This window comes from Lagenorhynchus albirostris, chromosome 11, assembly GCF_949774975.1.
Source record: "Lagenorhynchus albirostris chromosome 11, mLagAlb1.1, whole genome shotgun sequence".
NCBI classification, from domain to species: Eukaryota; Metazoa; Chordata; class Mammalia; order Artiodactyla; family Delphinidae; genus Lagenorhynchus; species Lagenorhynchus albirostris.
In genome coordinates this window covers 92,070,677-92,098,453 of record NC_083105.1, presented here as the reverse complement: position 1 = coordinate 92,098,453, position 27,777 = coordinate 92,070,677, and the positions used below count along the sequence as shown (strand labels likewise).

At 37.2% G+C, this 27,777-nt stretch overlaps 1 protein-coding gene across 3 annotated transcripts in view; it reads right to left on the bottom strand.

Moving 5' to 3' along the window:
• The window catches only part of EPS8 (epidermal growth factor receptor pathway substrate 8), a 190,090-nt gene that overhangs the window by 27,076 nt on the left and 135,237 nt on the right, over nt 1-27,777 (bottom strand). For all 3 annotated transcript variants that reach the window (XM_060166800.1, XM_060166799.1, XM_060166801.1), the window contains 10 exons: nt 25,272-25,354; nt 24,560-24,696; nt 20,843-20,916; nt 19,371-19,497; nt 17,552-17,640; nt 17,101-17,175; nt 11,253-11,401; nt 8,433-8,616; nt 3,911-4,041; nt 127-226 (listed from right to left, as the gene is read on the bottom strand). In XM_060166800.1, the coding sequence (XP_060022783.1) occupies nt 127-226; nt 3,911-4,041; nt 8,433-8,616; nt 11,253-11,401; nt 17,101-17,175; nt 17,552-17,640; nt 19,371-19,497; nt 20,843-20,916; nt 24,560-24,696; nt 25,272-25,354 (1,149 nt within the window). The remainder of the gene's footprint in view (nt 1-126; nt 227-3,910; nt 4,042-8,432; nt 8,617-11,252; nt 11,402-17,100; nt 17,176-17,551; nt 17,641-19,370; nt 19,498-20,842; nt 20,917-24,559; nt 24,697-25,271; nt 25,355-27,777) is intronic.

Here is a 27,777-nt window from a genome sequence, read left to right as displayed (position 1 = left end):
CAAAATAACACTGAAGAATAATTTCTTGACCTCAGCATTTCTTTGAGGAAGGTTTAGATATATACCAGAAAAGGAATACAATAAATCCACTTTATTAAGAGTATAAAAAAGGTAAAATTCTATTACCTCTAAGATATCATCCTTTTGAACTGAGAGCTCACTGTTGTTCCTTGCCACAAAGTCATACCTGGATTTGGCATATTTCTTGGGTTGTGGATCATAATTTCTACAAAAAGAAAGAAAAAAGGTAATCACTCTGCTAGCTTTTCCTAAAGGCTGAAAGCAGAAGTGAAACACTAAGGCAAGCCAGTGCCTACCAGAAACCATTTGGACAAGTTATTTAGATAGTGGTTAATTTTATTATATTTTATAGAGTATGAGAATATGAGTACTTGATTTGATTATATTTTGGAGATTTTACCATTAAAATGAACAAACTATGGCTAGGGTAAAAATAAATAATGCAAAATTACAAAGCTAGTTAGTGCTAAGCCAAATCTAGAATGCAAATCTATGAATTCTTTGTCTATTAAATCTAATATCCAAATACTGGATATTGCTTTGTTAACCAGCATTTCTACCATGAAAGAACCAGGATAATGGTCGATGTTACCATGTGTCATAAAATTAAAGGAGACTAAACATAATGTCCAAAGTGGTAATTTAAATTATATGTTGATTTCACTAATTCAAGCAATGTCTTCAATTCATTAACCAAATATATATGAAAAAATTAAGACTAAGTGTCAATATTCAGGAAAGCTCTGTCCAGTTATCCAAATTGCAAAGGAAGGTATGGGTTAAGTACAAGAGCAATAACACTTCTTAGTTAATTTGTTAATTAATTAATTCACTATCAACTTATTTTAAGAGTAAGAACAGGTGTATTTTTTTAAAAAAGAAAACTTTAAAAATAAACTACTTCTTTCTTTTTTTTTTTTTTTTTTTTTTTGCGGCACGCGGGCCTCTCACTGCTGTGGCCTCTCCCATTGCGGAGCACAGGCTCCGGATGCGCAGGCTCAGCGGCCATGGCTCACGGGCCCAGCTGCTCCGCGGCATGTGGGATCTTCCCGAACCGGGGCACGAACCCGTGTCCCCTGCATCAGCAGGTGGACTCTCAACCACCGCGCCACCAGGGAAGCCCCAAAATACTTCTTTTAATCATTAAATGGCCATTAATAGATTTAACAACATAATTTTAAAATACTTTTATATAATATAATAAAAGCTGGTATATCAACAATGTAATAATATTCTCTTCGTTTCAATAATGAAATAATAACTTTAATTATTTTTTAACTAATTTTACTCCCTAATCTTCTCCTCCATTTACATCCCCACATTTCCTTTGTAAGAGAAAAAGCAGGAAGGCACTAATGATGTTTGGTCATCCTTCCTCTGTCAAGTGGCCATTCTGCTTGCTGCCCACCAAGATTGTCTGGAATACTGAGTCACAGCAGGGCCTGCTGGACAGCTGCGGGCACAGTATATCTTGTCATCATAGGTAATCTGCTACCTCTTTGATAGTAACTCCAGGAGAAGAGAAACAGGAACAAAGGAAAATCATAGCCTGTAAACCATATTGGCAATTTTTGGTATATTAAAAAACTAAGAAAATGTGGGAAAAGTGAAATTATGGCCAAATAATTATTATATATTATTAATAATAATAAATTTTAAACTGTGTTCCATGGACTTCCTACCCCTATCTCTAGTTTTATATGATCACGTTCCATTAAAATTTCATTTGAGGGGGAAACGTGTTTCAATCACTCCAAAGGTTAGCAAAACAGTAGTAACTTCAGTTTTCTATCTTTCTCTCCTCCCTCATGTTCTTCTCTCCAAATCACTGCTGATAACATAGAGTTGAATGTACTGTTTAGCAAAGGGAAGAATAACTCTCTGCCACTGTGTATATGAATCAGTGGGTTGGTTAAAAGAAAAGTTGACTGTAGTTCTCGTTGAAGTCTTTGCTATCTTGCATGTCTCAGAAGTGACTGCCCAGCATGCACTTGCAAAGTGCTTTAGAATTTACAAATATTTATGGTTTATAGTTTCTTGCCCTCTATAGATTAAATGTGGGTGTGACACTGACCATAGTTATCAATCTGAAAATCACACTCTGTAATTTTTCAGATGTACCAAAGTTTCTTAAGAGATCTAGAATATATCAAAATGCATGGTCCCCATTTCTGATTTGGAGTTACAGATACCCAGCTGATACAGAGTCGACACAGAGATGGCAATAATCTGAGACTTCTCTAAAACATGAACTGCTTTTGAATAGCAGTGAACTATAATCCATCAAAGGTGAGGGTGCTAAATTCAATAGGTGGTTTCCCTAAATGACACTGTAATTTCACTGAAGAGTGAATATACTTCATATGGTATTTAATGCATTCCTGGCATGTAATAGAGTTTAAGATGAATAATAATTACTGTAAAAACAAATTCCAAACCTCTGTATTACGTATCAGACCAGAACTTTCAGACAGTTTTTTCAATAATTATGACAAATTTTCTTAGCAACATCAATGATCCAGGTGTCTATTAAACTATCCAGCTCCTATTATAATAGCCTAGGGGAGAAATTGGACCCATAAAGGCAACTGAGATATACAATTTACTCCTTTTAAAAAAATTATTTCTCTGGCTAAATATTGACAGTCTTAAGATCTATATACTTGAATAGCCCTTCATGGAATTTCCTTCACTAATCTGAAATAATTTCTAGAATAGTGACAGCTAAGACAGAAAAAAAAAGGAAAAAGAAAGTACTAGGATGAAGAACAAGTTTCTCAAGAAGAATTGCCATGAAATAATTTTTAAACTTCAAAACTGATTTTCACCTGTATCTCCTAAAAATTGAATCTACAATTCAAACTTCTTCGATATGTTGGCATTTTCAAAATGTATTATTCATTGACGACTTTTCTTTGTACTGAATTTAATACGTTACTGGTGCCCTTAGAATAATAACTGTATCATTTCCACATCATTTTACTTAAGTATTACCTCTGTTATCATCCCTGACAAAAAACCAAAATTTTAAATCCCACCTTCTTTAGGTTCTATTAAGAAAAGAGTATACTGAAGAGAAATTAAGGGCATGTAACACTCACAGTAAGACAGGCTTTGAGGTAGGAAAGTACCTCAAAGTGCGGTAGGACAAGCTCTCTACCTCACTTCATCTTAATGATCATTCTCCCATATCCGTGTTATCAATATTTCACCTTTTTTCTTTCTCTTATGTGTATGGGTTGGCCTCTATGTAAACCTCACATGCAGTTTACACTGCAAACAAGATTGAAAAAGTGACCCTATTTCAATTCAATTTATTTCTTCCCCATCTCAGTTCTCCATTTTTGCCTATATTGAATTTTTGGAGAGAGAAAAATATGGGAAAATAAATGAAATGTAAAACTGGAAAGTGAATATAAAAAATGAAATGGTAAAAATGGCAAATAAGGCATTGATTCTGTTTAAATATTCAGTTTATACTTAGTTTAAATACTTCTATCTAAAGGAAGGTTTGTTTGTTTTTATTGGGGGAGATAAAGATGGAAATTATTTCCTTTAAAAGTTACAGAGCTGGAAAGATCCTTAGAGACCATCTGGTACAAACTAGAGAGTTTCAAAACAATTCTTCTTCTTAATTCACAGATTCTGTCAGAGGCATCTTTTAAAAAATGGAAAGTTATCCAATGGCATTTGCACTAAGTTAGAATTATAGACTGGAGACTTTGCTCATCAAAGCCAGCTCTATAAAGGAACAACTGAAATTTTAACCAACAATTAATAGATGGAAAGCTCAAAGAAGTAGTGAACAGTGCAGACGCTAGCACCTCTATTTGCACTAAACCAGAGATAATCGTCCACAGCTCTCCAAATGATGCCCATGAAATGTTACCTATCTACATGGCGTTGAGGAGTTGGCTTAAAAGCAACAGCAGCTTCCGCTTCCAGATGGGGCCCTCTTCCATAAATGTTATTGAATACTGTGTACCCATCAGCTGGAGGATACTCTGATACACTGGAGTGCTGAAAGACAGAGGAGGAAAGATTAAAGAATCACCAATACTATTTGAATGAGCACTGACGTCAGTTAACAAGAACCCTCCACTACACTGTGGTCAGTTTCATTTTCAAGTGATTGACTATTACATGTTAATAAATTATGAAATGAGGGTTTTTGTCCAAGACCTAATTATAATAAGAAAAGTGATTAGTGCAAAGACTAAATCTTAATTCAGGAAATACCCAATGTTTTTATTGTATAAAAGCAATAAATTCTTTCCTCTGGAATTTCAGTAATAGGTGATTTTGGTATTAGGCAGACTTTAACAGCTTGTATAAAATAAAACTGGTTTAAAAACAGCAACAATGAAACCCTTAACTTTTGCTTTCTATGTTTAAGAAACAGACCTTTACCACCCTAGCAAAGTAAATACTATCACATGAAAATCATCTGAATTCTATGTGTTAAAATTATACCACCCTCTCTCATTATTCTCATTTTTTAAATGTACATGGACACTATTTTTTATTTTTTTTAAATGGCAGCACTATTATCGGATTTACTGTTAAGGAAAACACAGAAACGCAAAAACACGTTGATCCTGAGAGTCAACAGTCCAGGATAAGACAAAGCTGGAGCCAGTTCTTTCTGCAGTTAACACAACGCAGACATGAGCCTAACGGGCTACCGGGAGGGAGAACCGAAATCTACGGGTCCCATTAAGCAGCATGGCTTTAAAGCTATGGGGCAAAAACAAAGAAACAAACCAAAAAAGTTCATCTATGAATTTTGTATTGTTTCCTTATGTAAAATGAAGTATGGTGGATGCACAACAGACCCTAAAGCGTTGGAATTTCAATTGTTTACGGATTCACTGGGACAGAATATTTGAAATTGGGAATGTTTTAGAAAAGTTCTGAATGCACATTTACTGTAGTTAATTCAAATGACAAAGTTGGCAGGAGTAGGGCTGAGTTCATCCACAGACAGTGTAGGTGAGGTGTCTCCAATGGACTGCTATTGATGTCAAAGTACCCGCATTATATTACTCCTGTGGAATATATATCAGGATACCGCACTTAACGTACAAATACAGATAAACAACTTTTACCATTTCAATACCTTAGCTTAAACCAGCAACAAAGTGAAAAGGCAATCTATAGCATGGGAGAAATCATATACCTGATCATATATCTGTTAAGAGGTTAATATCCAAAATAGATAAAGAACACATACAACTCAATAGCAAAAAGAAAAGAATCCAGTTAAGAAATGGGCAGAGGAACTAAAAAGACATTTTTCCAAAGACATACAAATGGTCAACAGGTATATGTAAGGGTGCTTAGCATGACTAATCATCAGGGAAATGCAAATCAAAACCACACTGAGATATCACCTCATACCTGATAACAGCTATTGTCAAAAAGACAAGAGAGAACAAACATTGACAAGGATGTGGAGAAAAGGGAACCCCTGTGCCCTGTTGGTGGGAATGTAAATTGGTGAAGCCATATGAAAACAGTATGGAAGTTTCTCAAAAAATTAAAAAATAGAACTACCATATGATTCAGCAGTCCCACTACTGGGTATAATACTGAAGAAAATGAACCTAGGATCTCAAAGAGAATTCTGAACCCCCAGGTTCACTACAGCATTATTCACAATAGCCAAGATATGGAAACAACTTAAGTGTCCATCACAGATGAGTGGATAAGTAAGATGTGGTATGTATGTATATACAATGGAATATTATTCAGCCATGAGAAGGAAGAAAATCCTGCAATTTATGACAACATGGATAAACCTTGAGGACATTATACTAAGTGAAATAAGAAAGACAAACACCACATGATATCACTTATATGTGGAATGTTAAAAAAAAGAGTCAAGCTCATAGAAACAGAGAGTAGAAAAGTGGTTGCCAGAGCTGGGGGTGGGGGACAGAGGGAGAGGTTGGTAAAAGGGTACAAACTTTCAGCTATAAATGAATAAGGTCTAAGGATCTAATAAAAATGTGGTGACTATAGTTGATGACACTGTATTATATAATTAAAATTTTCGAAGAGAGTGGAACTTAAATGTTCTCAACAACAACAGATAAATATGTGAGGAGATGGATGTGTTATTTAGCTAGATGGGGGGGAGTCCTCTCACAGTGTACACATATATCAAATCATTACGATGCACACTTTAAATATCTTATATTTTTGTCAATTACACCTCCATAAAGCTGGAATTAAAAAATAAAATAAAGAACAAATGGCTTAATTAATTCAGTTTAGCACTTCCCTACATGATCAGGCCATTTTTTTTGTTGTTGTTAAATGATGTTATAAAAGGGAGGAGTTGAGGAAACAGAATCACCCACACCTTCTGCCTGGCTCTGAACATAACAGTGAGGTTGGACAGTATAAAGTCACTGGGTCCTGAGAGTGACTGGGAATATGAGAAGGGAGGAGAGAAATGATGACAAGTGACTAACTGTGATGACTAACACTGCTCAGGGCGGCTGATGCTTCAGAGAAAGGAAAGAAGCTGAGTACTGCCACCCATATTTGTCATGCCTTGTCACCTATGCCACCAGATCCTGAATCACCCAAGTCTTGTTCTGAATGCATTTATTATAGGTGCAATAAAGTATAATAAAATCTCTCTTCTGGGGACGATTGCATGTCACACATGTTTAAGTCACCATTACTTTGGTCTCTTTTCCAACAAAATCTTAAGATATAAAATCCCATAGAACTGCTAGCAGGTGCTTTTCAATTCATTTTTTTCAAACCTCTGAATAAGTGCTTAAGCCATAAAATGGACAATAGTTTACAACAGGAAAATGATAACTCATTACGAGGAAGAATTCTCAATAATTCTTCTTTGAAAGTTACTTATTCTCTGAGAGTAGACAAACTTTTATACTGGAAGCCAGAACACATTACTCTCTCTTTAAATAAACAAATTGAAAAAGAACTCACAAAAGTGAATTTCTGAGGCATGCATTATAAAGTGGATATATTTTCTTATTTAAGATATGAGGACTGTAAACTAGAAATTTCTATGATTTGAAAATACTCAGCTGTAACTATGGCAACAGCAAGTGTATCATAATTTCATGTTTGACTACATTTTTTTACTCTAGAAAAGTTTCCCTTTATGAGGAAGGAAAATTCATTGTGATGAGGTCTGAACTATAAAATACAGCTAGGGACATATGTCTGCTAACCTGCACCCAGAACTGTGAGGTCACCTTCTTAATCACTCAGTTAGAGGGAAGGGCAGTTACAGAATCCACCGGCACCATTATATGCAGCCAGAGGAAAAAATAATTACAGTAGAAAAATATTACTTTCAGAGAAGTATATTTGCTTTATTTTTAAAGTTTCAGAATTTAAGCAATCTTCTATAATACTATGGCTATTGTCGAAAGAAACGATTTTAAGAAATTTAATTTATATAAATGTTTCTCCCTAAAAGTCAGGATATACTCTAGTTTCCTAATTCATTCCTTGATATCATATTTGCCACATTGTAAATACCCACAGGGATCGGAGAAGATTAATCTAAGGAATTAAATAAAGGAAATGAACAGGACTTCAAGGAGGACCTAGTCATTAATTTTCTGTTGCTTCTTCAAACTAGACCTCATTCATCTAACTCCTTGGGTTGTGATCGTCTGCTCAGTTTGGTTCAGCTTTAGGTAGTGTTTAATTTTCTTTTCTGTCAGAACAAGAATTGTCATAGAAAAATCATTTTTAAGGAATGTGAAGAGATAATCATACCCAATTTCAATCCCTCAATTTGCTCCCCCAATAAATCATCATCTAAAGCTTACTAAAGATCGTAAAAGATACACTATATTTTATGATCTCCTCAGGATGTAATAGTGTTATAAGTCATCATTTGGACCTGGGACTGGAGTCCAGGAGGAGCTTTGGCCTTCTAGCCAGGCTGATAGGACTTCGGGAGGTTTAGAATGAGGCCAAAAAATAAAAGAAAGAAAGAAAGAAATGGGACATTCAGGAAAGAGCTGCTTGGGAGGGGCTTAAAGGTCCTGGGTCAAGGAACTGTCTTGAGGGTCTGATGACAGGAGAGGAAAATAGAAAGAACAGACCAAGCAGCAGTGGGGCAATTCCCTGATAAGCAGGGAAAGTACACAGTCCAAAGGACGGGATCACCAGGGCTCAAGGAGGAGAGCTGGCAGGCTGTGAGGTGTGATACAGGCTGGGTTTGGGCTTCACAGGGAAACAGAGCAACTGTCACCATGACAAAGAGGTGAGAGGTACCTAAGAGCAGCAGGACATCTAGTCATTGATTTGAGAACAATCTTCAGATCAGTAAAGGGAGAACTCACAATCAGAATTACAAGAGAACACACAGATTACTGCACTTCCCACAAAAGATGATATTGAAAGACTACCTCCGTGGATAATCTTTTTGTTTCTTGCTTGCGATGCTGTTCTGCTGCGTTTGCCACGGACTCAGTCAGTTGATAGAGATCCGGCTCCACCGATGTTCCCATGAAGTTCAGCATCGGGGGCTCCCAACCACTGCGGAACCGTGGGACATAGGGTGGGATAAACTGTTCTTTTGGCCACTCTGCTCTGCAGAAGGACATTAAGACATACGAACAGCAAAATTAAGAAACACCTCCATGCTCAAAAACGATCTTCAGTAAGGCTAGCCACAAAAAAACCAAAAACAAATAACAACAAAAACAATTCACACGTAGTCTGCCCTCTTTCTATCCAAACAGAGAAAGTAAACATGTTTATGTTAGTATTTGATGCTGATACAATGAAAGGAAGTCTGAATTCTACTTTATGATCTGCTTTCGCTACATTGCCTCAATTCTCCATTAATTCAACCTTTTAACATAAATATACATCTTTGACAATCTGAGAAAGGAATGTGAAGCTAGAAGTCTGGTGAGAACTTAGGACATAAGCTTCTCTAAGCATCAAATCGTTTCTGATCCTCGTCTTTCCCTTCACTCCCCTCCCATCATCATGAAGCCTCCTGATACGAGATGTATTTTTCAAAAGACAAACAGCAGACAATATCCTTAAGGCTCATGATCTTTTAAGTTATGAAGTCTCCTAAAATGAAGCACATTACTGATTTTATAAATTGAATGGATCAGCTAGGTTTTCATCAGTAAAATCAAGTTAGTACTAATCTGTAATATAATCATGACCCATTCATTACTTAGTAACTCTGAGACTTATTCCTATAAGCTCCTAATCACTCATGAACCACAAAAATAACTGGGAGAGACATTATTAAATTCTGCTAAAATATGTTGTTTTATCTTTCACACATGATTTAATTCTTCAGGTTATACTTCTACTGTGATGAAATGATTCTGGTTATTATGTTCCTTTAGGATTCTTTTTTATCTTTATGAGTTTTTAAGTTGGTATATTCACTTCCTAATACTCTAAATAATTAGGATCTGAAATGACCATTTTCTCATGTCAAGGGCTAACAATATGAGTTCCTTTTGATGTAGGTTTCCTAATAGTCATTAATTTTCTCATTTTGAGGTGGGACCCAAGACAAAGAAATTAAAAACCCTCAACTATTTTAGTACTATGAGATCTGATAAATTTAATAGGGTTTATGGGAAAAAAATGAAAAGATCCCTACCTAGGGATCCTACATACATCTAATAGATTTAAGAAATCTATTTAACCAGTTTTTACATAGTATGATATATAAATGATACAATATGCTACATTAATATATAAAGAATATGCAGAAATAAATTTAGATAACATTTTCAATCAAAAAAGCAACAACTGCAGTGCCCTTAAAGAACCTTCTGTTTGGTAAACCACTCCATGTGTAAACCATATTCCCACACAAGCAGGTGCCAAAGTCCAAAATATAAGTGGGAATGGTTTATATATATTTCAATAGAAGGACAGCAGAAAAAAATATATGAATTGGTCCATTACTTTCAGGCTAGCCTAAAAGCATTACGAAGACAAACTTCCAAGTGACCTACTGAATGATTTACTCTAAGTAGTGAGAGAAATAAAAAGATTCAAATAAATGAGGAAAGCAGAAATTATTTAATCACATATAATGAAATGAGAAATATTTTTATAACTTGCTTGGCTCAGCAAACTTGAATCCTGCAGTTGTTAGTGACTTCTTTTCCACAGTCACCTTACTGATGAGATACAATTCTTAAACTTATCCCCTCCTCTTTTCCATTCCCACGACCATGGTTCTAGTCCCAGGGAATGCTGATTAATAAGGAACCTCTACTATTGCATTATCGTCCCAAGGGGCCTCACGCTTCTAGTAACTTTTGTCCATGTCCTTATTAGACTCAATGACCAGACTGATCTTTCGAAGGTCTGGTTGTGTCGCACTCCTATTCACAAAGCTATTGGTTCTCCGCAGCCTACAGAACCGTACTCCAGCTCCTTAGCGTGGCACTGGGAGCCTGAACCCAGCCCTGCTCATTTCTGTACACCTCATTCATCACTATTCCTCTGTTCCCCATTCCCCACAATCCCCCACTACCCAAAGTCTATACTCCGGCTAAACCCACATTCACGCTCCATTCTCTTGACTTTTTGCTTCATGGCTTCAGTCATGCTGCTCTCTCTACTGAGCAGGCCCTTTCCCTGCTACGTATTTGTGGAAATCCTACTCATCCTGCTGAAAGGCAGCTGAGCAAAATAATTACAAACATCTATTTCAGGGCCAGGTTGCCTGGATTCAAATCCCAGGTCTGTCGCTTACGAGTTGTGTGGCCTTGGGCAAATTACTTAGCCTGTCTTTGCCTCAGTTGCCTCACCCGTAAAATAGCATAAAAATGGAACCTATGTAAAGTGCATGGAAGAGTGCCTAGCAAACACTGTATGTACACCCTTGTTTATACACGTATACCTCCTAGTGTTATTATCTGTTGATTTTAAATGCCAGCTCTTCTTTGAAAGCTAAGCACCCTCCTCTCTAAACCCTCTTCCTGACGGCTCCACCTTGCCAATTGACAGCAGTTTATTTATGAGTCACCCCTGGTACTCATCGTATCTTACACTGCACACTTCTATGTTCTCCACTAGACCTCCAGCTTTTTAAGGGTTTAGCCTTTTCCATCTACAACACCTACTCCTTCATACACAGAAGGTTGAATAAATCTCTCGCTAGATTCATGTACTAGACAAAGAACAATACTTAAAGTATTATAGGTATTCGATGCTAGACTCATATATATGTTTACCTGGATTTCATCCACGAGTCTCCCAATGACACCCACAGCTGCCTCTCATCGACGTTGACAGTGTAACTCAAGAAATCGATTGTGTCCTTAGTCAGTAGGGGGCTGAGTACTGAACTGGCTAGTTCAGGACCTCCTGTGGCCTGCACAACCTAAAATGGCAACAAATCATTTTTTAGCAAGAAGATGATGATTATTTGTACATTTTCAAAATGTGTAGATTAAAAAACCCATGATAAAAACAAGCAGCTTTTATATACTCAAATTAAATCTTCATCCAGAGCAGTCTTTCCAGCCCAATGGTGCCTAATCATCTAAAATGAAAAGTTAATAGTTTAACAACTTTCACAGGATCTATCTATTGGCTTCATAGGACTGTACGTTGCCTGGAAAGTACTAATGGCTATCCAGAGAATTCTAAGTCAGCTGGTTTAACGATCGCTGCCTTAAAAAAATATATATGTATTTCTACTGGAAAATCTATTATGTCAAACTTGAACAATATGGTTCCAGAAATGAGTACTTTAGGGAGAAGCAAGGCTCGAGTTAAGTCTATGGCTGTGCCTATAAAGACATACAAAAATAAAGGATCCAGAGAGAAAGGTGAGAGAAAAGATGAGAAGTGGTCCTCCGAATCTAGGGTATTTCTTCCCAGAATTTAATTCTAGGAAATTGCCCTGATTTAAAAGAGATAACTTAATGATTAGCAAAAACAAATAAACAGGTGCAACTCTCTGATAAGCAAAATGATGATAAGTAGATGTCTGAACGCTGCTCCAATATTATTACTCGGGGGCTATTTCCTGGTTAAGGAATGGTAATCTCCTGGAGCAGGAACCAGAGCCCTTTTATAAAAATCTCACCTTCCCAGAGATATGGCACAAGAATAAAGGGATTTTTTTTTTGAATGGCTCCTGACCAAGAGTCAATTTCTCTCCAGTCATCCAGGTGTGCTGAGTCTGCTATGCTGTTTTATTCCTCTCTGTCTTCGCACATGCTGTGTCCCAGCCCCCAGAAGGCCCTTCCCCATCATTTTAAATAGAACTCTCCTCGGGTATCACCTCTTCTGAGAAGCCCTTCTTAACCCCACAGTGTAACTCTGAGGCACCCTGGGGTCCTCAAGCATGCATATCAGCTACACATGCCATTGTAACTTGGGCCTTATTTTTCAGTTCTCCTCCCTTGAGAGCTTGGACCAAAACTTATCTGACTTTGAACTGCAGAAGACACAGGGTTAGGGGAATGAATGAGAATTAAGTGAAAGAAAAGATGAAGGATAAAGGAGGTGGGTAGACCCTTATTTGAGAACAAAACCTACCCTGAAAGCCTGGCATAGTGATTTTTTTTTTTTTAACGTCCAAGCCCTATAAGCTCTAATAAATAGGCAGGAATAACTGAGAGGGATAGTAAAGAAGTAAAGAAATATTAAAGATCTTTGGTTTAACAGTGGGAATAGGGAATGGAACAAAGGAAAGTAAATAAAAGGCTATGGGCCATAGTTCCTTCTGAAGAATGTAAGTAGGCACACATGCCTGCGTGTGTGCTGTGGGTACGCTTGCGTGGAGATGCTGAGGATACAGGGAGGGACACTCAAGGTTTAAAGCCACTAAATTTTGTCTGACTGGTAGCAGGCCCTGAATTAATGTTCCTTTCCATCTCTCTTGTCCAAGTGAAATGTCTGGGACTCCGCAGACAGAACATTAAAAGAAGCAAAAGAAGTACTATGTTTGGGAGACCATTAATAAGGAGTCATTTTTGAGAAAAGAAAATATAAAATAAAGCAGTGTTTTCAGATACATAGCCTGATCACAAAGACTAATTTTTGTGTGTTAGGGAAACCAGTCCCACTATTTTATAGTTCTATTCTGTGTAATGTCTAGATATCTACTTATGATCTGTGAAAGACTTGTGAAAGGAATGAGATGAGGTGGCAAAAACTGCTTTATAAACAATACTTCCTAACAAACTAAGATAGTATCAAATGTGTTGAAGAATAAAGAATAAAAATTTTGTTATTGAGCTAGCATCACTTTATTTCATATGGATGGCCTTGATCTAATTTTTAAAAGAGCTTAAAAAGCAACAATTATTCAACAATAACTAAACAAGTAGAAATCGGATACTCTATTTATAGCAACAACGTGCGGAAGCATTCATAAATTATTGATGTAGGCTCGGACTTTCACCTTCCAATTGCTTATCACCCAGTTCTGACATGCTGATAAGGTTACGTACTTTCCTATGTTTGTAAGCAATATTCATTTCATATTCTACTTCAGGTCTTGTCTAGTTACCCTTGGGGAAAGAAGGATGAGATTTATCCCTTTTTGATACTTGGATTCTTTGTCTCGTTTTTTTCTGATAATCAAGCAAAACCTATGAGAAATGCTTGAATTTGCTCCATTTTTTATAAAGATTAAAGAACTCAATGACCATGGTCTTCATATGCTCTAAATCAAATTAGTGAAATTTATCTGCTTCACAGTTACCATTCTTAGCCTTTAAAAAAAATCATGGAAATAATCACACTACTAACAATTATCATTGCTGCTATTATTGTTCTACAAAGCAATCACTCCACATGGGCTTCCCTGGTGGCGCAGTGGTTGAGAGTGCACCTGCTGATGCAGGGGACACGGGTTCGTGCCCCGGTCCGGGAAGATCCCACATGCCACGGAGCGGCTGGGCCTGTGAGCCATGGCCACTGAGCCTGCGCGTCCGGAGCCTGTGCTCCGCAACGGGAGAGGCCACAACAGTGAGAGGCCCGCGTACCGCAAAAAAACAAACAAACAAACAAACAAACAAAAAACCACTCCACACATTCCTGTCTTGGCCCATCAAATAGGAAACTCTGTCCTCCGAGAAGTATTTAAAAGAAAGAGATTCTGCCTTCTTTCCATTCCTCTCTCACTTGCCCTCTCCACAAAAGGAGGAATGACCTATCAAATTTGTGGTCTTGTGGAATTGTAGAAAAGGGTGACTTGTAGCCCAGTCTCTTTTGGAATCTGTCAGTGTGTAAGGCCAACAGCTGTTCCGTCTGCTTTCTGTTGCCAAGCTTTTCCCAAATCCCAGCACTTTTCTTTTTGCACTCAAATGTTATTTCAGCTAATTCTCCCAGCTGTCCTGTGGAGAAGATGGTGGTATATGTTAGCTTGGAAAAACCACTATTAGATCGTTTGCAAATATAAGAAATAGAAAATGGGAAGGGAAGTATATTACTGCACCTATTTCATTAAACGTATAAGAAAAGAACATACCTGGGTACTGAAAATCTAGAAAATGAAAATGTGTATCTTGGATCCTGGCCTATGAGACAAGTGGTATAACCTTTTGCTGGACAAACTCATGGAAACATCCAGCTCCTTCACAGAAGGAATTGTTCCCAATGCACCATTTTGTTACCTTCAAAAATTATACCTTATGTAAAAAAACACATGTGCAAGAAGGGAGTTTTCCAGGGGAAAATCTGTATTATGTACATATCACTAGACCTGGCACATATGGGCCTCCCAAAGACTGATAATTGTCCCCCTAGTATCCATTCTCTTCTTCTCCCTTCTAGAAAGAGAAGCCCCTACATTTTAGATGGACACATAGCCACTCTGGTGGAGACTACATGCCTTTGGTGTTAGGGATGGCCATATGAGGGAGCTCCCGCCAACCGGATAATAGCAGAAATTGTCTAAGTTTGGAGTCACCTCCTTAAAGACAATTCTTTGCCTTTGTACTACTGTTACAAGGACAGGGAGGTAAGTCAGCTTCCACCATAGAAATGCCTGACAGAGTATCTCAATTCCTCCTCTTGGAAACAGTTTCTTCGTTTGGCTTACAGAATACCTACCATGATATTCCTGTTTTGCTTCTCCTGACTTCCTGCTTCTTCTCACTCTTCTTTGCTGGTTCTTCTCACTCTCCAATCACTGAAATTACCTAAGGCTCCATCAGCCCTTGTTCTTCTTTATTTATCATCACTCCCTTGGTGACATCATCCAATTTCTTGGCTTTGCATGCAGAGGATTTATAACTCTAGGCCTGATTTCTCCACTGAGCTCCAAATTCATACATTCAACTACCAATGCAAATTTCTCCATCTGGATATAAGTCACTTTTGACACTGTCTGAAGGGAATTCCTTACCTTCTGGTCCAAACCTGCCTTACCCACAGTCTTCCCCATTTCAGTTAATAATTAGTCCATCCTTCCAGTCTTAAGCCAAAACTTTGGAGATATCCTGGACTCTCACACAACACTTCCAACCTACCAGCAAATCGTGTTGCTTCTGTTTAATAACCAGAATGAGGGACTTCCCTGGTGGCACAGTGGTTAAGAATCCACCTGCCAATGCAGGGGACACGGGTTCAATCCCTTGTCCGGGAAGATCCCACATGCCGCGGAGCAACTAAGTCCGTGCGCCACAACTACTGAGCCTGCTCTCTAGAGACTGTGAGCCACAACCACTGAGCCCATGTGTCACAACTACTGAAGCCCACATGCTCTAGGGCCCGTGCTCTGCAACAAGAGAAGCCACTGCAATGAGAAGCCCATGCACTGCAACAAAGAGTAGCCCCCACTTGCCGCAGCTAGAGAAAGTGCACACACAGCAGTGAAGACCCAACACAGCCACAAAAAAAGAGAAAAAAATTAAGAAAGTAAATAAATAAAATAAAAAATTAAAAAAAAAAAACCAGAATGAAATCTCACCACCTCCAATGTTATGTGGTCCAAACAACATAATCTCCCATCTGGATTATTTCCATAGCCAGTTCAGTCCCTTCTTCCCTCAAATTTCTAAACATTGCAGCCAGAGCAATCCTTTTCAGCTGAAACCCCTCCCAAAGTGTCAAAGGTTTCACAATCACCTATAAAGACCAATAAGATATGTCCTCCTGTTTGCTGACCTCATCTCCCTCTAGTTGAGATCTCCCCCCTCATTCTATTCAAGTCACGGTACCTATTTCTTCCAAGAACATGACTTGTATGTTACCATCTCAGTGCATCTGCATTAGCTGTTCTCTGTCTGGAATTCTCTTCCTTCAGAAACCCACATGACTCATTCCTCACTTCATTTACTCAAATGATACCTTCTCAGTAAGTCGTTCCCTTAACCAACCCTACTCAAAAAGTGTAATACTCCACAACACACACACACACACACACACACACACACACACACACACACACACAGCACTCCCTGTTCTCCTTCTCTGCTGTATTTTTCCACATAGCATTTAGTTTGGGTGAATTATTTATATATTATTTAGGTTATTGATTGCCCCTCCACACTACAACATAAGTCCTGATAAGAATTTATGTGTTTTGTTCCTGTGCCAAGCACATAGCAGGCTCTCAGTTAATATTTGTTGAAAAAATGAATGAATGAATGAATAAGTGATTGAATCAGAGATAGCTCAGGAGATGGAGGAACACCTCACTGAAAGAAATCTGGACCTCTGAGTGACTTCACAGAGCAAAGACATCCATCCAGCATTGGACTCCTCACACCTAGCTTATTTTGTGAGAAAGAGAAAATTTTCTATATTGTTCAAGCCATTTATATTACATACTAGTATATACTGAAACACTAGTATCCAATAAGTCTTTATTTCTTTTCATTTCCCTAGCTCTATCAGAGACATCAGTTTCCTCAGCTATAAAATCAGGTGTTTGGACTAGATGATTTCTAAGGTTCTTTTCAACTCTCAAATTTCACATACTCAGTGTCCACAGTAGATGGCAAAAGAAATAGTACCCATGCAAGGCAAGGAAGAAAAACTGTCTAGATAATCTAGACAGACACGTGGGGTTGAAAACATGCTAAGAATAATTACTTTCTTAAATTAATAAAATCTTACCATATTTAATGGAGTAAATAAAAAGTGAACCAAATCTGCAGCACTAGGATTCTGGATGTGAGACTTCAATTTGGCCTGTAACATTAAAAAATCAGGCAAGCCTATTACTATGATGTAATCGAGACAAAGGCAGACATTCAAAAAGGTTCAACATAGACTCAGAGAAGAGGTTTTTACTACTAGTTTCACTCTTTTGCATCTTAATTAGCAAGCGTGAGTTAGATTAGGAGAATTTCATTTTAAAAGACTGGAGTCATTCTTTTCTGATTAAATCTCTTAGATATACAGATTTTTGCAATCTGCTCTTCTAATGAAAGGCAAATCAAAACACACATACAAAAAAAAGTCTATAACAACAATTTAATCTCTTAATTTGATCAGGTACATCCTGGCTAGACTTTGGTCTCTTCCGTTTGTTTCTCTTAATCGTATATAAATAAATTTCACTTACCAGAAGGTTAAATCCATGTTTAAACTTTTGGAAACAGTCAATAAATAAGTCAGGAGGTGGAGGTTTTGCCCTCAGTGTTAAAACACCCTCTAAAGAAATAAATGGGAGGAGGGGTAGATGAGAGCAGAGTTCCAAGAAAACTTATTCAATGAAAAAAATTTAAAAACACATTTATGTTTGTAAAATTTGATGATCACATCAGATATCATGCTACCTAGTTACCCTCCCACATCTCATAGTCTGACTGCAACAACTTAAGGTGATCCAACATTTGAAATGGATTCCTCTACCCTTAGACACTATCAGATTACTCATCAATTCCATAAATTTATATTGTAGCCCTTCTATGTACCAATCATTGTGCTTATCACAGTGAAGGCTATACAGGAGTATAAGTTACTCTTAAAGGCCTTAAAATCTATAGAAGACATGAATCAGATAAGTAACGGAGATATGTCAACTGAGAGCTTAAAAAGAGACTACAGATGGGGAAATGTATTCTTAAAGATGTTTCATGGGGAAAGCAGCTTTTAAGATGGGATTTGAAAAGTTTGTTCCAGGGCAATTTGGTAAGAAAAACATCATGGTTGGATAAAAACAGCATTAGCAAAAACATGGAAAAAGGAAATTGCATGTACATGAAACAACAAACATAAAAGCAAAGAAACATGAGAATGGAAAAGCAGATCAAGGTTAGATTGTGAATGACCTTGACTGCCAGACCTCAACCGCCAGAGTTTGACTTATATCAGTAGAACATGGGATTAACATGCTTTCCAGCAGAAGAATGAAGTGACCAACTTCGAGCTTTAAGAAGACTGTCCTCATAGAATGGAAGACTAAAGCCTTGAGGGTTGCTTAGAAAGCTGGGTAAAAAATAAGGCAGCTTGAAGCAGTGCTAGTTATGAAAATGAAAAAGGAAAAAATTGGGTACAAGGGACCGAAAAAATAAAATCAATGTTGGTTATAAGCTAGAGAATGGACTCATAAAAAAATCTATGGCTTTGAATCTGGATGGCCAAGAAGACAGTATACCCTTCGTAAACAGTACAAGAGGAGTAAGTGGTTTGAGACATCAGAAAGCAGTAATACTTGATTTCAGAATGTATGGAGGTGAGGTATATCCATATCCATCCATCTAGAAAACAAGTCTACAGGTCACATGCTAATGATATAGACAGAGCTAGAGAAAGATTTGGAAGTCATGTGAAATAAAAGGAATATTTATTTACTATTCCCTTATATATTTCAATCTATACCATTTTGTTCCATAATTACAATTTTATACATTTTGAGGTCATTTTAAATAGCTGAACCACAGCATACTTAAAAACTGCTTGTAGGTGACCCGAATGTACTGTTTGGTGTTTTGTGATAAGAAATTAAAATTCAATAACATTTTAAACTATTTTAATGAGAAAAGTCAATCCTTTTATTTAACAAAATAATGAGGTTCTATATTTACAATTAAATAAATTCAAATATGGGAAGAATGGTGCTATGACTTTCTTTAACAGACATTACTTTTATAATGACTAATGAAAACTATAGACAGATGGTCACTACTGAATCTCAGAGTCTCTGTAATTTAGGTAAAGTGTCCTAGAGTCTTTCTTTACTGTAGCCAACTTGGGACCGAATGGACTCTTCCCCAGGCTCATCTTAATCTCTGCCTACATCACTGGTGCTATCTCAAAACCAGAAAAGGGACCTTGGTCCCTGCTCAATGGAGTCTTATTGAACAACTCAGAAGGGCAGAAACTCTGCCTAGCACTGGCATTCTGAATGGTCTTTAGAAGGTTAAGAAAATCCAACTTACCTCCTGGTCCTTTCTTTTTACCTTTCTTAGTTTTCTTCCTTTTAGAAAGCTCAGAAAATGCTTCAGCTGCTTTTTGGAGTTTCGTGATAAAAAATTCAATGTCATCCAAAATGTGGTTTAAGATTTGCTGGAATTAGAAATTACAGAATAAAATATAAAACAAAAGAAAACTATTTTTTGCCTTAGCTGTACACTGTGAAGGAAAATCAGAAAGTTAAAAAAAAAAAGAAAGAAAGAAAAGAAAAAGGAACACCTCCCACATGCAAATTTCAGGTTTATCACTAATTCTAAGAAAAAGTTTTGAACTAAATATACCTGTGGCTAAAGTCTAACATTTACATTTTTCTTTAGCTTAATTTTGTTCTATTTTCAATACCATAAAGAAAGCATTCACAATATCTAGTCAGATTATTAATTATTTTCAATTACTCTGATTTTTTCATTGTGTTCGCCCACATAAAGTTAGGGGAAAAATTTCCAAGAAACAGTTTGTTAGAACAGCACTGAGCATTTCTGTTTTTCTAATAAATTTTCCAGTAAAGCACTGACAATGTTATTTCATGGAATTAAAGGGCTCTAGAGTGTTACGATAAATAAACACATAGATAATCTGCAATAATAGGCATTAATAAGCATTTCTTCTGGGTAAAACAGAATTAATGATGCACTATGCTTTCAGAGATCATGAGATCAACTTTGATTATACTATATTGTATATTATATTATACATATTATATTATACATACTATAGTCTTACTTGACTTTCTCTTTTAGGTGTGAAACTTGACATTCTTTTAACTAAAGAGTAAAAACTGAGGTTAAATAAGCTTTTAAGTATTAAATAAAGTTTTAAGTATTAACAAGTAATACTGTGATGTAAAAATTAAATTCCAAACTTCAAATTCCTCTAAATATTTGTTTCCAAATAAGCTGAGAACATAAGTAGAGTATAAAAAGTAATTATGCTGATGTCATATTTTATGATTATGTCACAGGACATTGTCATTCTTCAAGGAAATTACTATGGAGAAATAAAAACAAATACAGACTTATCCTTTAGAAAGCATTAAAATGTACTTATCTACCCTTAAGAAATGCCACAAAACTTTTATCTTTCGGGCATTATAAAATATTTTAGAGTAAATGCCAGGAAGACAAATTTAGAAGACATTTCAATCATGGGTTACAAACTATGAGAAAAGAAAAACCCCTCAAATCTTGATGATTCAGCTTAAATTCCTCTGCAAACCAGTTGATAGTCTAGTTCTATCACAGCCTTAGTCTACTAATTAAATATTGGCGTAAAGGCAAAAATAGTTTAAAAAAATTATTCAAAGGGCCTAACCACCACTGGAAAGAGAAAATATGGTTTCCACAAAATACCTTTATTGAAATCAACTTAATTTTCCCTGTTAATAATTTTTCCTTTAAAAAAAAAAAGCCAAAGATATAAAGATGACTATTTCACTTACCACATCTCTGTCAATGCGGGCTGCCATCACCTCAGGTGTTTCTTCCTGCTGATAATAATTCCTTTGTTTCTCAACTAAAGAAAAGAGAATCATGTATCTTTCAACCTGTTGCTTAAGTGATACCAATATAGATGATCAAACATGCAAACTGGCTAGAAAAGAGCATCATTTGCAAAAGGAAACACCTCCACTGGGTACAAAAGTCAAAGCTGTGCCCATCACCTCTGACGTGCATCCTTGCTACCACACTTGGCAGGGCTGCAGTACTGGCTTTCCATTTGTATGGGACTGATTTACACTGTAATTTCCCCTCTATTCTCTCTCTTTCCAAAGTCAGCTGCCAGTGGAACCAACCCTAACTTAGTACCCTTTAATTCCTACACAAGAAAAAAAATAGAAATCCACGAGGTCCTGGCCGTGTTTCCCACCACTGGCACTCCAAGGTCCCGGGGACCAGGCCCAAGCCGTCTTTTCTCTCCTTCCCACTGCTTGCTGACCAGGTGGCTTCTCACAGAACATGCCCCAAATGGGTTGTTTTCCTCTCTCCCACTTTGGGTTTATGCGGCCCTGCCGGTGACAAGGGGCAACACCTGGGTTAGGCGATCAGGAGGATCAGCTGCTTAAGTGCGGCCCGGAGCTTCCGAGGCCTCCAAAAGGACAGAGCAGCCGACTGTCTACATTTCCCGGGCTTGCTGTAAGGACAGATGGAAAAGCACATCCAGGGGTCTGTCCCAGGAGCATCCCCATGGGAGGACTATCTCATTTCCTCTCCAAGCCCCCGCTCGTCATGTCCGAGCACCGGCTCCGACTCAGCTGGCATTTATCTGCCTGTGAAAAGCCAGGAATTATGAGGAGGCGGCGAGGGCTGTGGCTCAGCCACTTAAGCTGCTTCTACCACCGGACACAGCTGTCCCGGCCATGCGTGCGGCTAAGCACCTACTTCTTAAAATGGACCGACTAAGTTCTAAGTTCTAAAGCTCCTAATTTTCATACCATCTAACATCATGACAACAGTAAAGCTTTGGGGGTTCTGATAGTAAAGTGCTTCTAAAATTGTAGTCTAATTAAGCTTAAAACCCACAATGTTGGGTTCATTATCATGTTAAGCCATAAACTTTATAAGTAGAAATACCTACAAGAATTTGCAAATTAAAGAACCAAAGTCTTGGGCTTCCCTGGTGGTGCAGTGGTTGAGAGTCCGCCTGCCGATGCAGGGGACGGGTTCGTGCCCTGGTCCAGGAAGATCCCACATGCCGCGGAGCGGCTGGGCCCGCCTGCGCCTCCGGAGCCTGTGCTCCGCAACGGGAGAGGCCACAACAGTGAGAGGCCCGTGTACCGCAAAAAAAAAAAAAAAAAACAAAACCAAAGTCTTGCATTAGCTCAGTTGGCTAGACCATGATGTTAATCATGATCATTATCATGAACTCCGTCCTGGTACAGGTCAGTTAACACTTCCACTAAACACAGATACTCATTCAAAGACTTCTCAGTAGATGAAATGAAAGAAAAATGGATGGATGAAACAGAAAAACTGTATCATCACTAATGGAAATACAACTCAAGATGGATCATCATGACTCTCAATGTTCAATACAGAGAACTGCAAAAAATACTGAAAACTGCTATGCCTCCTCTATGCCTAACTTTACCCTTAAATGGAATACTTGCCAAAAAAAGGAAGAAATCGCTCAGTCTTATGAAACTTAATCGGTGAAATTTCAACATATGAAATCTTGCCAGTTAGCTGCTGCTTTACACACAGTTAGCTGCTGTCTTGGTTTTAGTGCACTCCAGAGGGCAGTAAGTTGAAGCTGAACTACAGCTATCAGGAACTCCAGTAGGTCCCCAAATATCATTCAGACGGCACAGTGAGAGAGATGCGGTATTTCTCGGATTTTTCATAATCTGCGGCGCTACTAGCATCCCACTGCCACTATTCTACAGAGGTCTATTCTGGAGTCAGGGGTAGAGCTACGTTAAGGGTCCAAAGAAGGAGTTGTCCAGCCTGAGTCAGCTGGAGCCTTCAGAGGGACCAGAGGGATACTCCTCTTGGAGGGTTTTCCACTGGCCTGGAGCCTGCACGCTGGACAGAACCTCATGTGGTAAGTGGTGTGTTCTGTTTGACCTGGTAGTAAACCAGAAGTTCTGAAAACCTTATCTAACTGTAATTTAAATAGGTGAGACTGCACAGAGTATTTCAGACAAAATCTAATGAGGGCTCAGAAACTCCCGGGAATAAATTTTTTTTGTTGTACATTATATTAGGTTTTACAGATGTTTTTACAGGTTTATTCAGAATGTCTGAAAACTTAAGATGTCTTATCCTTCCTCAACTCCAAGAAAAACCATTTTGACTTCTCTCAAAATAAAACCTACATCCCCTCTACAAAATAGTAACAATAGCAAAAATATTGTAAGTACACAAGAAGTAGAAAACACTGTAAACTCCCGTTTAGTTTTTAAACATAAAATTGTAAATACAAAGTGGATTGATAGAAATGTATATAATTCCTAACGACAGAAACTGCTATAACATTACAGTAAATAATAATTCTGTTACTTTATTTTTGAAAAGCGGATGCTTCAAAGATTTCTTTCTTTCATCTGTTCGGTAGCTGGGTTTATATGTAAAGTGAAAATAACTTTAAGAACATGGGAATCTAAATAAAATGGAAAGCAATTGATAAAATAAAATGAACTCAATTTGGCAAAAATGAATGTCTGCTATACTGTTCCAGGTACTATTATAGACATTATTTGCTTTCAGACTCACAGCAACATAGGAATTATTATCCCCATTCTGCAAGTAAGGCATAACTTCACAAGGTCGCACAGGTAGGTCCCTGTCTTGCTCCAGAGCCCAGATTTTGGCTCTCCAGACTCAAAGTACAGTCCAGTATCACTCATTTTGGTAATCAAGTTCCGTAGGTTAACTACACTGTTAGAGTCTCATGAATAATGCTTTATTAGATAAAGGATAAGAGATTTAAGAAATCACATTGAACTAGGAGGCAAAAGAATGAGGCTATGGTCTCCATCAAATTCAGACCCACTGGATCACAATTTATTCACCCTTAAAATGAAGAGATTGGACCAAACATATTTTAAGGCATTTTCCAGTTATAAAAATTTCAGACTTAGTAAAACATTCTGTCAGATAAAAGGTTACACTATGTTCTTTGCCATGATTATTTGTTTTTAAAGAAGAATGTCATGGTAAAATGATGGTACAGACATAGGGTCCATTGGGCAAGTTTACCCGATGGTGAATGCATTTTAGCCCTTTTCCGTCACCCTACCCCTGCCCTGACATCCTGTCCTTGTAACCACAAACAGTTTGTCCAAAAGAGGACAGTGGTAAGATAATAATAATGGAAAGAACTTGAAGTATTATCTTAAGAAAATATTGATCGTCTCCTGTTTGGTATATATAATATTACCATTCTTTTAATTGTTAGTTGAGTCAAACTTCCTCTCTTTGACTGCTTTAGAAAGAAAAGAGTCTACTCCTAACACCATATTTATTAAGACTGGTCTGAACTCTCAGAGACAATAATTTTACAGTGCCCAAGGCTTCACTTTCCTTTAAGAAAGATTTATTTTTACAAAACTAACCTCAAGTTTCAGCTCAGAAATCAGCATCAGATTTTGAAAACAAGAACTAGGTCACAACTCAAAGTAAATGATAAATAAGCACCAATCCCTGGAAATACTCACAGTCCCCTTGGTCAGCTGCCAATGCGGACCAGGCTGCCACCCGACTTCTAACATCCACCTGGGTCACAGTCCCAGGTGGCACAGGGGCGGGAGCTCTGGGTGGAGGCGGTATACCAGGGTCTGCTTTGGAAATCATCCTAAAAACAGATGAAAACAAACTGAATTTTTACCATCTCTATTTCTACAATATATCAATTCTCTCAATTTTATGGTATTAGTTCTTCAACCTCAAGAAGAACTATGTCAAGGGGTAGAAAAACAAGGATTTCCTAACCATGCCATGTTATGTATATTTATAAATGTATATGAAATATAAAAATATAGAACATTTTCAAATCAGCTGAAAACCAGGTTTAACATTTTTTCTGGGTCTCCTATGATTTGCAAAGGCTGTTAACCAACTAGAGACCTAACATCTGTTTATAGTCCCTTTGGCTACCTTGCCTTAAAATGCCACACATTGGTTCATGGGTCTCTGTGACAACACAAGTAGAAGGAGCCGTATCAGAGAAAGACCAGAATCACGGAGAGAAAAGGCACACACACATATACCGACAAACTTGCGAGAGCAAATGAGTTGAGATTACAGGTTGTAATCTGCAAAATATAATAATATACCTTCACTGAAAATATATATTTTTTCATTTTTAGAGGAAAAAAAAGACTTAAAAACACACCAATTCTAGCCCTTAATTTCTTTTAATGTTTTTACCTCAGGACATCAGGCCGCCTCTTCTGTTTCCCTCCTTTACTGTCGCTGATTGCACTTTCAATATCTTCACTAATTAGGTTTGCCTGCAATGAAAGACAAGTTACCTGGGGGCTTATGGATTTTTTTTTGTCTTGATATGTAGGTTAAAACAGAAAAAGGGATTATGTTCCCTGTCCAAAACAAAAATGTCTTGATGCAAAGAAGCCATTTTATTTTTTTTAAATCTGCTTTCGAAACATAACACTTCCAGTTTTTTTAAGTGAACTTTGTAATGAGAGGATTGGAAAACTGAAGGAATTTTTAAAGATTATTTAATCCAGATTCCTTTAGTTTTTTTTTTTTTAAAGCTATACTTGCATAAAGGCAAAGAGAAAAAGGATTTGCATATGCTGAAAGTATAAACACATGCTGAAAATGTAATGGGTCAATAGCTATGCCTGGGAAGAAGTGAAGGAATCAGAAGTACCAGCATGTGGAGCAGCATCCCTCCTCTCCCCCGTTCTCCCCATCCACTGGGCCCCCATTAACTGGTGGAAACCACTCAGTTGCAGCAGCGCTACTCCCAGTTTAAGACGAACCCACATTGTCACGGGGTGGACCCCAACACTAGGTTGTAACCTTTGTGATAACCCCTTTATTTTGTCATTGCACATTCATAAAAATTAACTTTCTCTAAATGGTTTGACCTTTCCGATCCTTTTCCAACAATAACCCTTGAACGTTTAATTTGGTTTTCTTGGGAACCAATAAGAGATTAGCAGCTAAGAAATTTATTTTGTTTGGTTCTGAAGTTTATTTAGCCAGTGATTATTACTGTATATTAGGTTCTTGCTGGGATGTATTTATCTTCTATTTTGTGCCTGCTTGTTCTCTGTAATTACGGATGTTTTTCTCAAATACATATATGCACACATACATACATACATATTATACTCTTTTACCATAAGTCCAGGTAATCATAAAATTTTAGAACTGAAAGGATACTTAAAGATCATATAATCTGCTCTTCTTGTTTTATAATTAATAAAACTGAGGAATACTTATATGATGACTTGGCCTAGGTCACACGGCTATTAAACGAGAGTGCTAATGCATCCTAGTCGGGCTTCACTTCCATAAGAACATCCTCGTTTTAGGAAGACATTACAAACGTCATTTCAAAGGCTTTCTATTATGTGGGAAAATAAAACTGAAGATGCCTAGGAATCCTGAACTTCCTATGGGCAGAGTGTGGGGTTGGCCATCATATTTCTAAGAAAAAATTTACTACAGAGGTGAGCAGGAGTTTTGTGTAAAGTCCCCTGATAAAGAAACTTTAAAACACAGAACTGATGTTGCAAGACGGCCCATATAAAAGAAACCACATATTTCATTGGATTTATATTTTTAATGGGGCAAGAAAAAAAATCCATCTCATATGTGCACCAATGGGTAAATGCATATAGCTGTGTGGTGGTCCTTGACTTTTAATAAGGACAAAACAGCATTCAGTAAATCTGTTTTGGACCCATCAATATCATCATGCCCTATCAAATAAAGCAAACCTTTTATCCTCAAATCTGAAATCCAGAAACTTCACTCAGCCCAATAACTCTTAGTTTCCAGGGAGGGATTTTAGAGCGCTGAAGCAAACACCAGATTGAAAATGTTTTAGCATAGTTCTCTGTTTTTAAAATGTTTGAATTAAATTTCACTATATTTTCAGAGCAAAATATTCATCTTAATCCTTACTGATTTAATAAATCTAACCTTGCAAAATTCTTAATACGCTTTATGACTTTCAAAAGGCACTATATAAAAGTTTGATGAACATTACGTATACAAATTATCTACTGCCACAATTCTTTTCAAGTACGATTTTTAGAAAATCATTTATGACATAAATTGAAATTAAAAGAAAATTATAAAATACACAATTCATAGTCAATCTTAATTTACCTAACATATTTTAAGGTCAAAGAATTACAGAAAAGATCAAGTGACACTTCATGCTAATCTCCCGGCATTTCTTTATAAGATAAAAACTGCCTGTATATGTTATAATATGCAGTCACAGTGATAAAACACTGCTTTGGCGAAGCACCAATCAACTCAACCAAAAATGATTTCCCTTTTAGAGAAATCAACTCATGAAATAAAGATTCAAGTTTGAAGATAAATTCTAATGTCCAATAAAGCATCACAAGTTATAATCATTTGAAAAGTACAGTGTACTTTGAAATACAAATCTTCAGCATATGGCATATTATTACTGGTAACTATGCTCAACTATTTTCACATTATCAATAGGGGATTACATATCTTGAGGAGTTATTCCAGTCACATAATTAAACAGTGAACCTTAGGTCGATATCATGGAAAATGTCCAAGTGTTTCATTGCAATAATCCATGCTATGTGATTAGTGCAGAATAAAATAGGATGACATGATTATTTATTGTCCATGAAGAATGATTTTTGAAGAATCAATCTTTAATTATAAGTCAAAGTCCCTCAGTGAAGAATTT